This window comes from Sinocyclocheilus grahami, unplaced genomic scaffold, assembly GCF_001515645.1.
Source record: "Sinocyclocheilus grahami isolate Dianchi unplaced genomic scaffold, SAMN03320097.WGS_v1.1 scaffold118.1, whole genome shotgun sequence".
Lineage (NCBI taxonomy): Eukaryota > Metazoa > Chordata > Actinopteri > Cypriniformes > Cyprinidae > Sinocyclocheilus > Sinocyclocheilus grahami.
Genome location: NW_015505297.1, coordinates 2227450 through 2244204, shown reverse-complemented (window position 1 = coordinate 2244204; position 16755 = coordinate 2227450). Strand labels below are relative to the sequence as shown.

Below are 16755 nucleotides of genomic sequence, written 5' to 3'. Positions count from 1 at the left end.
GTCTTTGCTGCATTCATAACTCAGTAAGCCAAGAGCACACGGTTCAGATAACGACGGATGCTGCGTCACTGGAGAAACTTGATGGAGGAGCAGCGAGAAACGGTGCGAGACGAAAAGAAACGGAGGTCCTGCTGGGATGAGGCAGGGGGAAAATATTTTCGGCTCTAGTTCTTTGAGCGTTTCTGCCGGTGAAGAGGAACACGTAGGAAATACAACACTCACGCAGATCTGTCAAGATCTTTGACTTTTCCTGTCTCCAGCAGACCCGTTTCCTGCCGACGGGTCCTGCTGTTTGAGAGCGAACCCTAGCGTGAGTGGGTGAGAGGTTCCCACAGAGGAGAAGACAAAGCAGCTAGAGAAAGTGTCTGTAGGAGCGGCGTAATTAGACACATGCTGTACTACAACCATAAGCGGAACATGACTGAGCCGGTGACGGTCTTGACAGCCGTGTTAACAGCTCAGAACAGCACTTGTATGGTCTTACTGACTGAAACATTCAGTCACGACTGCTACAAATTAATTCAAAGCTTCTGAATGTAGACATCAGCTGTGGCCTCCCTGTTCTGCACTTCCAAATCATTAAAAATAAGAGCGCCACTGCCTCATGAACCACTAACAGTTAATTCACTAGACACAGAATAATTTATATTTTGCTTAAAACTTGCTAGACAAAATACATACACAAAATCCTATATACCATCATATACATAGGAGATTAATCAGATATACAGTATACACAACATAAATGTAACATTATAACTACCATCCAAAAGTTTGGGGTAAGTAATTTTTTTTATTTTAAGAAATTATTACTTTTATTAAGCAAAGATGCATTCGTCAAATGTGAAAGTAAAGACATTTAAAATGTTACAAAAGATTTCCGTTTCAAATAACAGCTGATTTATTTGAACATTCTATTCATAAAAGAATCCTGAAAAAATGTATCATCATTTCCGTTATTAATCGGCATGACTGTTTTCAAAATTGATGATAACAAGAATTTTTCCTGAGCACCAAATCAGTATATTAAAATGATTTCTGAAGGATCATGTGACACTGAAGACTGGAGTAATGATGCTGAAAATTCTGGTTTGCCATCACAGGAATAAATTGTGTTTTAAAATATATTCAAATAGAAAATGGTTATTTTAAATGTATTTTTTTACTGTATTTTTAAAGAAATAAATGCAGCCTTGGTGAGACATTAAAAAAAAACTTACAAACTTCAAATGGTAGTGTACATCTGCACAAAACAAAAGTTACAACTTAGATGCCATTTCAGTCACCATAAAATTAACTATAATGAATATGACAGGATGAAATATTTAATTTAAAAAAATTTAATCATTGGTAAAAAAGCTGGAATTAAACCAGCTTTTTCTCCATTTAATGTCACTGAAATGGAGAACCTATTTTTTAGACTGAAAAGTCTACGAGTCTTGAGGGGTCTAGTCTTGGTCAAGATCTGGATCTTGGGGGTTTGTTACTGGTCTGGGACTTACAAGGTCTAGTCCTGACTACAGCTCTGCTACACAGATGGTTCACGACCAGAAAAAGCTGCATAGTGGACCAGATTTTATGCTGATAGTCTGGCTACAACCGGGCAACCATTCCAAACAGCGAGAGCAGAGCGTGAGCAGCACCGCTGTGCATCTTAATAGCCCTCTCAGAGCCGCCCACATGTGGTCACCATCCTGAACCTGAGATGAGCCTCTAATACCACCCTGTCACCAAGACAACAAATCCTCTCCGCTGTTGACTTCAGATGCTCTTTGTGTGTCACAAAGAGAGAGGTAAAGGGAAAAACAGTTCTTCTTTTTTCCCCTTCTCTCTTTTTTGCACCATGTATTCACCCAAATAACCCGGGCCTTGCATCCGCTGTAATTGAATTTTTGATGGGTGGTGTTTTTTTTATGACGGCTTGTTAAAAAGGAGAAAGTCCTTTTAAGAGAGTGCGTGCCGGTTCTCGTGCCCTCTCTAGCATCACATGCTAGAAGAGAAGAGGAGGATAAAAAAGAGCCTTTTGTGCATTACCAGAAACTCATTTTCCCTGTGGATGAAAGGCAGAAGGGGGGAAAAATACTCCTGGCCTCTTCCCCCCTCCTACAGAGCTTTTCATTGTCACCGCGCTGAACTCCTGGGCTCTGGAAGGAAAGAGAGAAATTGCCACTGAAGAGACAGCAAAAGTGAGCTTGTTAGCACATTAGGAGTGAAGGGCTCGTGGTGGGCTCCAGGAACAGTCCCTGGTGGTGTGTTAATTCAGCACTCCGAACATGCTGGTGCTGATAGCCTCCAAATTGATCACTCCTGCTACCCTCGAATTCGTTCCCTCCCTCTCGAAGCCGACGGCAAAGGTGGAGAACAGAAGCACGCCTCTGGAAAGGAGTAGAAGCTTTTCATGATGTCAAAGTCGTGTCAGTCACCTTGACCCCGACAACTCCTCTATGACAACATGGTGTCTGGCGAACACTCTTAGGTAGAAGACAATGATCTCTGAGAGACATCAGAACAGCTGACATAAGAAAACAATAACCATGGTGAAAATTTGAAGAATTAATTCTTGAGTGTAAATTTGCATTGAACTGGCCACATCTCACAGGAAGTTGGAATTGGAATCTGAATAGCAATTTGAACAGGAAGAGGAATTTACCGAAGGTAATTTAAAGGAATTAAACACAGGTCATGCATTCTGGGAAATGAAGTGTTCTTCCATCCTGGACCACAAAAATATGATGAAATGTACATATCCATTCAAAAAGTTTGGGGTCAGTGGGATTTTTTTGTAAGCAATGATTTGACAGATTTACTGTCAGAAGTAATAGTAAAGACATTTATAATGTTAGATAATATTTCTGTTTCAAAAAAATTAATAAATAAAAATAATTCTATGCATCAAAGATTCTTGAAAAAAATAAATAACAGTTTTCAATGAAAAATTAAGCAGCAAAATAATAAGATAATAATAACAAAAGATTCTTGAGCACCAAATCAGCATATTAGAAGGATTTCCGAAGAATCGTGTGACACTAAAGAGTAATGGAGTTTTAAATTGTAATATCTCACAGTATTACTGTTTTTACTGTATTTTTCAAACAAATGCAGCCTTGCTAAACATAAGAGATTTCAAAAACATAAAAACTTTTTTTTTACTGACCTCAAACTTTTCAACATTCAAAGTTTGTCTTTTGAAAAAAATTGTTTTATGAAATTCTTTGAATTTCAATTCTACTTGCATTCAAATTTAAGTTAATTCTACATCTCGTTTGCTACCTCAATTAAAATCCAATTCAAATTAAGGAGCTCAATGAAATTCTGAATAGTGTATGAGCCTAACTACAACATATTCATTATGCTGAATTGATGTCCGAATTAATCATAAAATATAGCATGAACACAAATAAAAACAGGTGATCTTAAAGGACATTTGTGCCTGGAAACATCAGTTCATCCGAGAGCTCTGGGACAATCGGATGTGTGACAGCACAAAGATGACACACGGCCAATATCTTCACTCTCCGAGAGCACAGCTATTCCCTGCTCTGGTCTTGTAAATTAACACAGCACAGTAGCTGACAAGCCTGGTGAGAACACGGTCCCAAATCGCACACACACACACCTCATTTTAATTACACACATGATCAGTCATTTTCTCCACATGGTTTGGTTGTTATTATCTGTGCTGAGGATTCCTCCATAGGACAGCATTGGCACCTCTCAAAAGAAACCCAGAGCAGGATCCGCAGCCCCACAGAGAGAGCCACTGTCCGGCTGCCGAATGGCTCTCGTATCCTCACACACAACCCAGTGGGATACGCACAGAGGAGTCCGCTCACTCAAACCACAAACCGCAAGGTCTCCACAGGTACTATTGTCGGGACATGTCTGTCAAACCCTGTGAGAAATCACTTAGCCGATATACAGTTGCAGTCACACTGCTTAAAGGAATAGTTCAACCAAAAATTAAATTTGCTTAACATTTACTCACCCTCAGGCCATCCAAGATGTAGATGAGTTTGTTTCATTTAGCATCACATTATTTGCTCACCAATGTGAATGGGTGCCGTCAGAATGAAAGTCCAAACATCTGATACACAATAATCCACAAGTAATCCATACGACTCCAGTCCATCAAAAAGCTAAAAAGCTACGTGTTTGTACGGAACAAATTCATTAAGATGTTTTAACTTTAAACCATTACTTCTAGTAAGTCCACAATCCATAATAATGTTTACTCCAGTTCCTCTCCTCTTGTCCTCTCACATCAAAATCCACCAAAATATTTGTTTAGAACTGTTTTGGACTGTTTTCACTTGTAAACAAATGAATCAAAATCTTGGATGGCCTGAGAAAGAGTAATTTTTTAGCAAATTAAAATTTTGGGGTGAACTATTCCTTTAAATGGAGCATTTCCATGTCTACGCTTCAACCTAACTCTTGATGTTAAGATCTGCCATCAATCAAGCAATCTAATAAAATTTACCGAATTACGCACGCTGAAAACATCTGAATCAAATATCAAAGTGTTGATCAAACCAACTCTAAAAATAAACCTAAAAATTCTGAGCAGCCAAAATCCTCCAATACAAATACATCTGCACTGGAGAGAAAGAGAACGAGATCAGAGAAGTGACAGAAAAACATCACACAAATAATCAAATTTGAGGAGTTTTACAGAGTATAATTACAGAAATCTACGTGTGCCCTGAAGTGCAGGCTAATCGGTTTATTTTTCCATCTGATGCCTGCTGATATCGTGGCCCTAACAGTGATTTTATTAGCGAGGCACGGTGCTGCGGCTGGCTGCCATAACCCCGTCATTACGGCCAATGTCTCCGCGTGGCACAAGCAGATGAGAGGAGAGATAGCCCAGGCTAATGCACCATTGCCTGGGGCTCCGAGACACTGATCTGGGCCTGGGCTCCAGCATCACAGCCTCTCCTATTAATCTCCGCTGAAACCAAATTGAAGGGCTCGTGAAATACAGCCCCGAGAGTGGTCAGCCCGATTTATCGCCCTGCGTCCTGTCCCTGCGCCCCAGGGGGAAAGTGATGTGCGTGCTGCCATAGCAAATGCAACATTTATTTAACATTCACGACATGCAAGTCAGCGCTAATGCTATCAGAGAGGCCTGCGTGTACGCCGAGCTACACGTACGTGGCGGTCCTGATTAGTATGAATGAGTAAAGGTAGGCTTGCCATCTGCCTCCTGTGCATGTCTTTTTTAAACAGTAACCTGATTTTGTGGTTCTACTGAGAGTAGAGATTTTTCACCGCAGCTTTCAAATGCCATGGCTATTAATTCTTTAAATTACATTTAGCTTTGCCGAAACGTTTGAGGTCTGAATTCGCACATGGAGTGTTTATCTTCTAAAATGTTTCAGCAGTTTTTGATGCGCCCATGGACAAACCTGTAACATTTAAATAAAATAATTCACAATTCTTCACAGCTCTACCAGTCAAAACAATAGCAGATGTGAAGATATTTTTATTACTTTTTTCTTTTTATTTAGGCCCTTATTCATGTAGAATTAGGTAATTCTAGGCACTTCTAGAATATTCCACCCTCCCTAAAAATAAGTGATTGTGTGATTTCTCTTTACGCTTACTATGAACAAAGGCTGCAGGAATGTTTTGGAAGTACTTCATTCTGAATTCATCCCTTACACAAGTCATTAAAAAAGTAAAACTTTCATAAAACGAATAAAAATTCATATAACTAATTTGGAAATACATGTAAAAAGCTATTTTTTCAAACAAACTTTCAAATAGATAGAATGATATATAGAACGATAGACAGAACGATAGAAAGATAGATAGATAGAATGATAGACAGACGTCAGACAGATAGAAAGACAGGGAGATAGATAGAACAACAGATCCAATGGTAGAATGGATGACAGATGGAATGACAGACAAAATGATAGACATACAGGCAAATAGAACGATAGATAGAATGATAGATAGATACATGATAGATAGAACGATAGATAGATAGATAGATAGAAATACAGACAGACATGTGTCTCTGCTACACTAACCACAAACTCCATGTGAGAAGCCTGCAGCGCATCCTAAACACTCTGTAAGAGTCAGACCCACATGCCCTATTGCCATGCACCCCCAGGGAGCTTGTTGTTTACCAATCTATCCCGAGCCGGAGGGGGCCACGCAACAACATTTTTTTTTGTTAACACACCCTGCACCTCACTCATTCACACACGGCCTGTGTTTGACTGACTGGAAAGTCTGGGGATGAAGCTGTCGGTGCTAACAGGTCAAAACAGCAGAGACGTTAGGAGGAGTGGCTCAGTGATTGATTGACATATTAATGTCATCGGCGACCACTGAGGTGAACTGTGCTGGAAAAAAAACAACAGTCACTGAAAGAGACGGGTGTCGCTTGTGCAGTTACAATAATTACTAATGCACAAAATAAAGAGATAAACAGACAAGAGAAAGAAAGAAAACGAGTTAGGAGGAGTGGCTCAGTGATTGATTGACATATTAATGTCATCGGCGACCACTGAGGTGAACTGTGCTGGAAAAAAACAACAGTCACTGAAAGAGACGGGTGTCGCTTGTGCAGTTACAATAATTACTAATGCACAAAATAAAGAGATAAACAGACAAGAGAAAGAAAGAAAACGGCAAAAGCAATTAAGCACTGACCCCACCAATACCCCAAACCCCCCCTTTAATCTGTTCCACCCCCTTTTCGGCACTGATGGGACAATTAGTGAATAGTGCAACCTTGCATCCCCCTTCACACACACACACCAGCAAACCACGTTGTTACTGGGACACAATAGGGCCCATTGTGAGAGCTGGCAGTGTGTGGCAGCGCTGCCCGTTAGGCGTTTGGCTACATCAAGTGTATGTGTGTGTGTGGGCCGCTCAAGCATGGGGACAAAAGGGGAAGCGCTGGCCTGCTGCTTCCATCAGCTCGGTTGCTTTTGGAAAAGCCAGAGTCAGAAGGAAGAAGGCTATGACCCAAAGCTCTAACACTCTCTCCGCTATCACGCCCTGCCATATGCTGACCCCAGCAGCCCGGCACTTATCGCTGCCAATCAGCAGCCAGCGGGCCTGCCCCCACTGTCACACCGGAGCTGGAACGGTCCCACACACACCACTGGACTGGCACGGCCAATGGGGAAGCCGCTTAGCACGTCCCCTTCTCTCCCCCTGCGTCCCAATCGACCACTGACAGATGGAAGATGGCCGTAACTCTTAGACTTGCATGTTTAGTCTTTGTCGAGTCAGAGCCAACAACACCCAAACTACCCCCGGCCAACTTGCAGCCGTGAGCCAGACGGATCAGATAATGTGGGTTTCTCTCACCGTGCAATCGGGGCTTGAAGGACCAGATCTAGATCCACTTCATTCCAGTATGCGTTACAAGAAAACTAACAGCTGTAGTGATTCGGTAGCCTCGGGGCGAGACAGGTCAACTATCTCTAATCGAAGTGGGGTGTTTAAAACGCACACACACTTCCACATATGGCAGCCCAGAACATTTTATCACTCAGACCCAACATGGTGCCCTCAGAGACTAAGGTTGGTTGGAAGGCCCCGAGCTCAGGCTCTTTTTCCACACATGGCCCATTGGATTACTCCTGTGCTATCTGCAGTTTAACCCTGTTATTTTGTCTGCCCAGCATTCATAACACTGACCCACGCCAGCTACCTGCTATCTGCTGTTTTTTTTCCTTTCCCTCCAACAGACATTAAGACCAAAGAGGCCCCTTTCTCTCCATTCCAGGCCCTAATTTCACAGTCATGCCGAATGAAGGATCAGTGTGCAGGGAGGCAGATGGATGCAGCCCGGGGCCAAGAGAAGGAACTGGAACTTAGAGTCAGGCACAAGAGAGGTTGAGGCGTGTTGGCTTACAGAATGAGAAAAGAGAAGAGATGAAGGGAAAAAAGTGAGAACAGCGGATTAAAAAGTCTGATATTATAGAATTTCAGGGCAAAAAATTAGGAAAAAAAGATGATGTTTTGACATTACTTGACAAAGGCATATTGCAGACTTTATATAAAAGGAAAACGCTGGTCTGGCTTTCTTAAATCTAGATAATTTACCCCACAATGCATGTCTCTGCTGAACTAAAGAGGGGTTACTGTGATCATGCGTCAGCTGGCGCATCATTTAAACATTTCTAAACGAGGACCTCTTCAGCAAGAACAGCACCTGTCGTGTATCCAGACAAAATCTAATTTTGTTTTTCTGGAAAACTAAAGGTAGCAAACTGAGGCTCAGCGACTGAGGCTCAGCGCGCAACACAATTCAGGTGGAAGAAAATAAGCTTTGATTATATGGTTGAAAAGAGACTTGAAAGCCAATGTATTCTTTCCATGTGTACTTATTTTAACTACTTCCACTTCTTTCAAATTATACAAATCAACCCAAACAATGTGATTGACTAACAATGCAACCAGTGCAGTCCAATTCTCCAAATAAATGACTCTTTATGATTCGATTCTTTTAGTGAATCAAAAACATAAAGCGCGACCAGTGTAGCCTGGTTCTTTTAGTGACTTAAATACCATACATTATATAGTGCGAACAGTGTAAACTTAATCCAGAAATGAATGACTTATGAGTCAGGTCTTTCAGTGAACCAAAAACATCCCGTATGACCAGTGTAGCCTAAATCCAAAACGACAGACTCTTATGAGACGGTTCTTTTAGTGGATTAAAAACACACAGCATGATCAATGTAGCATAATTCATCAACAAATGACTCTCAGTGTGAACAGCATAGCCTGAATCCTGAGATGAATCACCCTTATGAGACATACAGAAAACATACAGAACTGGCAAAGTAGCACAATTCATAAGCAAATGACTCTTATGAAATGGTTTTTTAAGTGAATCAAAAAATACAGCACAATTATTGTAGACTAAATCCCGAAATATGTGAGTCCCCCCCCCCCCAAATGTAATTCATAATGTGTTGTACCTTTTACTAAATTAGCAGAGAAAAAAACCTTTCATAAGTAAGCAATTCTAACAAAAAATAATTACTAAAATATACTGAAATTAATCATAATTTAACCAAACTGAATCAAATTAAGATCTTGTTGAATCAAACCTGGAAAACTCAATCAATGCCCAGCCCCAAAATTCTAGATATCTTATAATGCATGTGACCCTGGACCACAAAACTTAAGTCGCTGGGGTACATTTTTAGCAATAGCTAAAAAAAACAATGTATGGGTCAAAATTATCGATTTTTCTTTTATGCCAAAAATCATTAGAATATTACGTAAAGATCATGCTCCATGAAGATATTTTGTAAATTTCTTACCGTAAATATACCGAAACTTAATTTTTGATTAGTAATATGCATTGCTAAGAACTTAATTTGGACAACTTTAAAGGCGATTTTCTCAGTATTTAGATTTTTTTGCACCCTCAGATTTTCAAATAGTTGTATCTCGGCCAAATATTGTCCTATCCTAACAAACCATACATTAATGGAAAGCTTATTTATTCAGCTTTCAGATAAATCTCAGTATAAATCTCTGTAAAAATCTCAGTTTCAAAAAATTTACCCTTACGACTAGTTTTGTGGTCCAGGGTCATATGACCTTAAGATGAGGCTCAGTGAAACGAATTTGAATTTGAAACGCATGACTAACTACTGAACCAGCAACTTTTCCCAGCTCTGCAATTTAACTACTACACCACACCACCTGTTAGTGATTGATTCAGAGATACAAGGACGTTAAAGGGACAATTAAGTTACATAACTTTCTCTCTCTCGGCAATGAACACCATCAACAGGTAAGCAGGAGATACGGTGACTTCCTTCCTCACATCTCTGGGGTCCTCTCAGTCTTACGGCCCGATTTCATCATAGGAGAGCAGCTCATCTGGCACATAGATCTTCTAATCACTACTAGCCTGAACATTCAAACCTCACAGTCATCAATTATTCGCACAGGACAGAATGAAAAGAAGGTGCGAGGGAGCTCAAAGAACGAGAAAAAAAGAGGGAGGGACCGTTTCAAAATAAAGGGAATCAGACTAAAAGAAAAACAGACCAAAAGAGAGAATAGAGAAAGATAGAGAGAGAGAAAAGGTTGGAGAGACATCCATCGATAATGACAGATTACTGTAATTCAGGCTGTCAGGAGCATCGACCTGTGCGGCTCACGCCAATCAATAGCTCAGTCCACTATCGAGCTCCGCGCAGGCACACAGATGGGCGAGATTGCTGCGAGCGAAAGACTCAAGCTGAGCCAAACAATCTCTCTGGCTTGGAGGACATGGCAGATGAGAATCGCTTTCCCCCCCCTTTTCTCTCGCTCTTTTTTCCCCTCCTCTCAGACTTCGCTTTGTTTTCTGGAAGTAGCATCTCTATGAGAAGAAAAGAGCGCTCTTAAAGAAAGGTTAAAGGTCTTTGGTGCCAACGAGACAGAGAGGCAGGATTTGGACTTGGAAATGTTCGGATACTGAACACTATCTAAAGCATACAGTGGCTGTAATCATTTAGCAACAACTGCTTTTCGACAAAACAAAGCAGATTGTCAAAGTAAAAGAAACTAGATTTTTATAGTGGCACTTGACCATGCAAAAATCATGATGGGCGGTTGGTTGCTTACAAGTTCAAATCCAGGCTTCTTTCTTATAAAAATGATGCTACTTTGAGTCAACAAAGAGTCAACCATCAATGATATTCTGTTCTCTAGATATGGTTCAGGTTCATCCTTCAATGAAAAACTATGGGATTTTTCCCACTTTCCAGTCCAGTCACTTAAAGCAACAGCCGAAGTTTAATACTAAAGGTTCAAATCACTAACCCTAAAACATGAGAAATATTAATAATTAAGCCCCCACCTATATGGGTATTTTGAGGGCCGATGCGATACCGATATTAGGGAACAAAAAAGGCTGATATCGATATATCTGCCGATATTCTTTATGTGTCTATTATAGTACAGTACCAGTCAAAAGTTTGGACACTTTCCCATTCGTGTGTCCAAACTTTTGACTGGGACTATATATAGAATGCAGTATACACATAAACGAAATATGTATACACATAAGCACATTTTTGGCAATTATCACTCAAATGTGGTGATGAAACACTTATAATGACGTGACAAAGATATGTAATGGAGGCAGGGTATTTAACAATACACTTAATTATCCAAAATGAGTCTGACATCAGTGCACTGAACAATAAAGTTGAAGTTTATTCAACTTTATTTCAATACAATTCCATTAAACTTTATTCCGTTTAAGTTTATTTCACTTCGGAACATTCATTTACGGATTTGCGCTCTTCACAAACAGACGAAACTTAGAAGTGTGACATTATATAACTCTGTAAATAAATACTATTTAAATTCACCTCTTGCCCACTTTAATGCCCTTTGAATGTAACATGTACATTCCCTTCGAACTGGACATGGCAGTATGCTGTTCTGTGTAAGCTGCGTCACGCCGGATCGGTTTCCTACGTTGTTGTGATTTGATCTGAACGGAAACAGCGTATCCATGTGACGCAGCTGACACAGAACAGCATACGTTGTTTACGTCCAGCGGATATTCTCCAAAATGGCACCAGGGTGATGCGGAGGAGACGAATTGTTGAATAAAGTTGTTGTTTTTTTTTTTCACAAAAAGTATTTGCGTAGCTTTGTATAGTTGCGGATGAACCACTGATGTCACATGGATTATTTTACAGATCTCCTTGCTACGTTTCTGGACTTGGGAACATTTCAGTTGTGTTGCTGTCTATGCAGGGTCAGACAGCTCTCAGATTCCATCAAAAATATCTTAATTTGTGTTCCTAAGCTGAACGAAGGTTTTACGGGTTTGAAACGACATGAGAGTGAGTAATTAATGACAGAACTTTCATTTTTGGGTGAACTAACCCTTTAACTGCCCGTAAAGCCGAAACTGCCCATTCGAGAGGGCTTCTCGAGCTGAAGGGTAGCCCTGAATTTGGTGCGGATCCGCCGCGCCGTTACGGAGATATGGCCGTTCAAATTTTCAATGGTAGCCTATTCCTTACACTTAAGCTTTAAAGCATTTTATCCAGGTTGCCAGTAGCAAACAATGGAGTGCACTCTGCTGGACAAATGTAATTTACAAGCATTTTATCTGCGTTTTATGTTCTGCAAAAAAAAAAAAAATTAATATCGGTGGCATATACGCCGATACCAATATATCTGCGACAGGCTCATATCGGCCGATAAAATCGCCAAAACGATATATCGGTCGGGCTCTACTAATAATCTTGGCAAGCACCGCTAATTATTATGGCTGTCAATTTTTTTCGATTTGGAAATTGCAATTAATCTAATAATTTAATGCTGTGTTAAAAATGATCAGAATAAGATGAGAAATGAAATCAAAATAGAAACCACAGATTTCCAAGAAAGCATGATCAAGTCAATGAAAATGCAGTTACACTTAATTAACTTTACTGTTCAAAAAGTTGGGGTCAGTAAGATTTTTTATAATACTTTTGTTAGCAAAGATGCATTATCTTAATCAAAATTGACAGTAAAAGAAATGTATATTGTTCTATTTGTTAAAAAAATACTATATATATCCTGAAAATCATGAAACATTTTTTTTTATAAGAAATGTTTCTTGAGCACCAAATCAGCATACTCAAATCATTTCTTAAGGGTCATGTGACACTGAAGAAATGCTTGTGAAAATTAAATTTTACAATATATCACAATATAAAAGTTAAATTGTAATAATATTTCACGATATTACTCTTTTTATTGTATTTTTGCTCAAATTGCAGTCTTTGTGCACTTAAAAGTCTTCTTTCAAAAACGGTAGTGCATATGATTGTTCCATATAGGTTTGATTTATAAAACTGAATTCCGTAAAAAATTTTTACATTAACTTTGAAAGCCCTAATAATTATGAAAAGGTAAACAAGCTAAACTACTACTTTTTAAGCTTATTTTTAGAGACGATGCATGTTGTGTTTGTATAATAAGAACTGAAAAGTGAACCCAAAAAATAAGATAAGTACAACAACGGAGGTTCAGATCGTATAACAGAGAAAAGAGACAGAAAAGAACACCAAATTGCCAAAGAAGCACTTCAAAAGCAAATGTCTGTGCAGGCAGGTAAGCAGGCACTGAGGAGTGATCAGAATGATTCTATCACCCGCCTGACTGGGTGAGCAGAGAGCGGTGCTCTACATGTGCAGAGGTGAGAAATAAGACATCAATAATTATTGAGCGGCTCTACCTGCTCCCGTCAGAACAAACCTGACCGCTTGCAAGTCACTCCGTACATACATGAGCCAGGTCTGTACGGCAGCAGGAGAGAGCAGAAGACCAACCAAGCAGGCTGTAACAATGATAATAGGCTTCTGCCACCTTAAACATGACAAAATCACACGTGCACTCGTTAAAGTCTAGGAAAAGGATACAAATTTTGGTAGAGAGGGATGAGGGATTTCAGAGCTCTGCTGGCGTTGATGGCCGTGGCTCGCACCACTGTGGGTAAGATATTTCCATCCACTATGGCTCCATCAAACAAGGGACCGAAAAATGGCACCTGTGGAAAGTGAGATGACATGATATATGAACACTTAATGGCCTGTGAAGAGCAAAATGTGAGAATCTCCAAGCAGGAAAAAAACACATTTCAATCAGTATTAAGGCCTATTCACACTCCCATACGTTCATATCTTCAGCATGAAAGATGTGCATGACAAGATTATAAAATGAAACAATGAATCTCTATAAACTCCTTCACATCGAGTCTGAAATATTGTATTGTGATGGTCCATCTTTTTTAAATCTTATCCATTTTATTTTATATAGTACTTTATTAGTTAAGCTTGGGGTCAGTAGGATATGTTTTTTTAACGAAGTCTGCATTTATTGGATCAAAAATACAAAAAATAAAACCTGTAATGTTGTGAAATATTACTACAATTTAAAAGACCTGTTCTCTATTGTAATATATTTTAAAATGTAATTTATTCCTGTGATGCAAAGCTGAATTTTCAGCATCATTACTCCAGTCTGCAGTGTCACATGATCCTTCAGAAATCATTCTAATATGTTGATTTTCTGCTCAAGAAACATTTTTCATTGATTCATTGATGAACAGAAAGTTTAAAAGAACATTTACTTGACAGAATTTTTTGTAACATTATAAAGGTCTTTATTTATACTTTAATAAATTGAATGTGTCTTTGCAGGATAAAAGTATTAATTTCTTCAAAAATAACAAACTTACTGACCCCAAACTCTAGAATGGTAATGTATTTAAATTTTTTCAGACACCAATCATTTTATTGATATATATATTATTTATAGCACACCATATAAGCTAGCAGCTTTATCCTTCAAATAAAAGGAGGCATGGAAATGTCAAAACCTCCAACGTATTTCAGTCTGTTACATAAAAAAATCCCTGACATTAAGCAGAAAAGATACAGTGAATAGCCCTCGTGCACTGAAATGGGGTCTAAATGGACTTTCATAAAAGCCAGGCCTCGTCTTTCTTTATCTCTCCATCTTTCTACATTTCCTCAGACTGCATGAAAGACTGAGCCTCTCGTCTCGGATCCATCTCCACAGCGGAATTCGATTCTGAGAATCCCATTCATTCAATTAGCCCTGACATAACTGAGCAGGAAGCAATGATTGGTAGTGCCCAAAGACAGATATGCTTCCACTGTCTCTTGTACAAAGCATCGAGCTCATTTACAGAAAAACAAATGGGTGTGATGCACAAACAAACATCTCTGCTTTGCTGTATACCGATCTCTCTGTTCAGTGGCCATTCAAATTGTTTTCCTCCCTCAAAGTATGGACAATGCTTTCGGGGAATTTTAATGCATTTAGCCTACAGGCCCGTTCAGACAATTTGCTTCAATTAACTGGTTCAAAAAACAGATTCACTGACTCAAAAAGAGTCTAAGGTGTCACATGTTCTTTTGGTAATAAAATAAATATTTATTTATATAACGCTGTTCATTATTACGGTTTTACACTACCGTTCAAAATTCTGGGGTCAGAAAATTGTGCAATATTTTTTGAAAGAAGTCTCTTATGATCATCAAGGTCGTTTGCATTTGATCAAAAATACAGAAAAAAAATAATATTGTGAAATATTATTACAATTTACTCATTACTCCAGTCTTCAGTGTCACATGATCCTTCAGAAATCATTCTAATATTCTGATTTGCTGCTCAATAAACATTTCTTAATATAATCAATGTTGAAAACGGTTGTGCTGTTCAAAATGTTGTGGAAACTGACACATTTCTATTTTCAGAATTCTTTGATAAATAGAAAGTAAAAAAAAAAAAAGCTTTTATTTGATATAGATTTTTTAATCATTATTTTTTTTATAACTGTGTTTAGAATTATTAAATGCCTCCTTGTTGAATAATAATATTCATTCTTTAAAAAAAAAAAATCTTATTGGCCCTAAATTTTTTAACAGTAGTGTATACTTCAACATGTCATCCCATCCCGCAGGTGCTTTAAATATGTTTTACAAATCTATTTGAATACATTAAAAAGATTCAAAAATTGTTTAATTAAAAAAAAAATTTGTTTGTGACATTTCTAGTTATAGACCGAAATCAGAAATAATTAAAAGACAGTCTTTATTGGTTCCTCTGAGATGGGTTCAGCATTGAGCTCACCTCGGGTTTTTTGATGATCTGGATGCTGTACATGTGGTTCTTCATGGGGTAGATGATGATGAGCACGTCTCCAAACTCAGTAGGAATGATGCCTCTCCGGTAGTCCCGCGAGTGCTCGGACCACACGATATGCACTTCATCATTACCCAGGTGCCTTAACTGTATGGAGAGAGAGAGAGAGAGAGAGAATACATAAAAGATGTAATTTAGATTACGCTTTTGTCCAAGCAGATTTAAAGTATACTTTTTAAAGATATGGTTCCTCTATAGTATCCTAAGGCTGAATGGTGATACCTCACTTTCGTTGTGGGGTTCACATCCATAATACACTTGTATGCATTGTTTACTCTGCAAGAAGCCTTGAGCTTGCGTGTTGTTCATATTTTATGACCGTCACGTTTTCTAAAACAAAAGCAAAAATGTAACTGGTTTGAATTGAATCTCGACTACACGTTGCCATGGTCCAGCGCTATCCACTACAGTGTTATTAACCTTGCGCTGTGACAGTTAAGAGAACGGACACTCGGTCCCGTCTCTCCTCCTCTCATCTATCTTCCACCAATCACTCCATCTTCCCAGGACCCGCTCAATCACTGCCAAGGCCATGGGCGCAGTGACCCATCAACTGTCCCGAGCGACTGCCGCAACCTTTATGCAACCGATGACAAACTCTGTCCTTTGGACATCATTCATTTGCTCAAGTTATTTAAATCAGCGCAGATCGTAGAAAGGCTGTTACTCTTAAGGTGAACAGGTCCAAAATGAACACTCTCTGACCATCAAATGCATATAGTAGAGACTAGTTCTATATGATGCTACAAAAAATACCAAAGCAGCAAACTCATTAATTGCCATGAGGTCATATAAAATAATAAATTAATAATAATATATAAATAAAAAAATATATAAATGTAAAAAATATTATAAAATATAATAACCATTTAAAATTATAATAGTTATATGAGCAATATCACTCGAGTACGAGAGCGATGCCGGCTCTATATCAGCATGGCTGAGGCAATCACAGCCGCTGATATAGAGCCGGTATCGCTCTCGTACTCGAGTGATATTGCGTTTATACAACAGTTCGACGGAACGTGT

At 38.9% G+C, this 16755-nt stretch overlaps 1 protein-coding gene across 1 annotated transcript in view; it reads right to left on the bottom strand.

Annotated features, from left to right (window-relative positions):
• LOC107589631 (ral GTPase-activating protein subunit alpha-1-like) overlaps positions 1-16755 on the bottom strand; it is an 83844-nt gene that overhangs the window by 4492 nt on the left and 62597 nt on the right. Inside the window, exons 37-38 of the mRNA XM_016278130.1 lie at positions 15655-15813; positions 13416-13543 (exon numbers count right to left, since the gene is read on the bottom strand). Of these exons, the coding sequence (XP_016133616.1) occupies positions 13416-13543; positions 15655-15813 (287 nt within the window). The remainder of the gene's footprint in view (positions 1-13415; positions 13544-15654; positions 15814-16755) is intronic.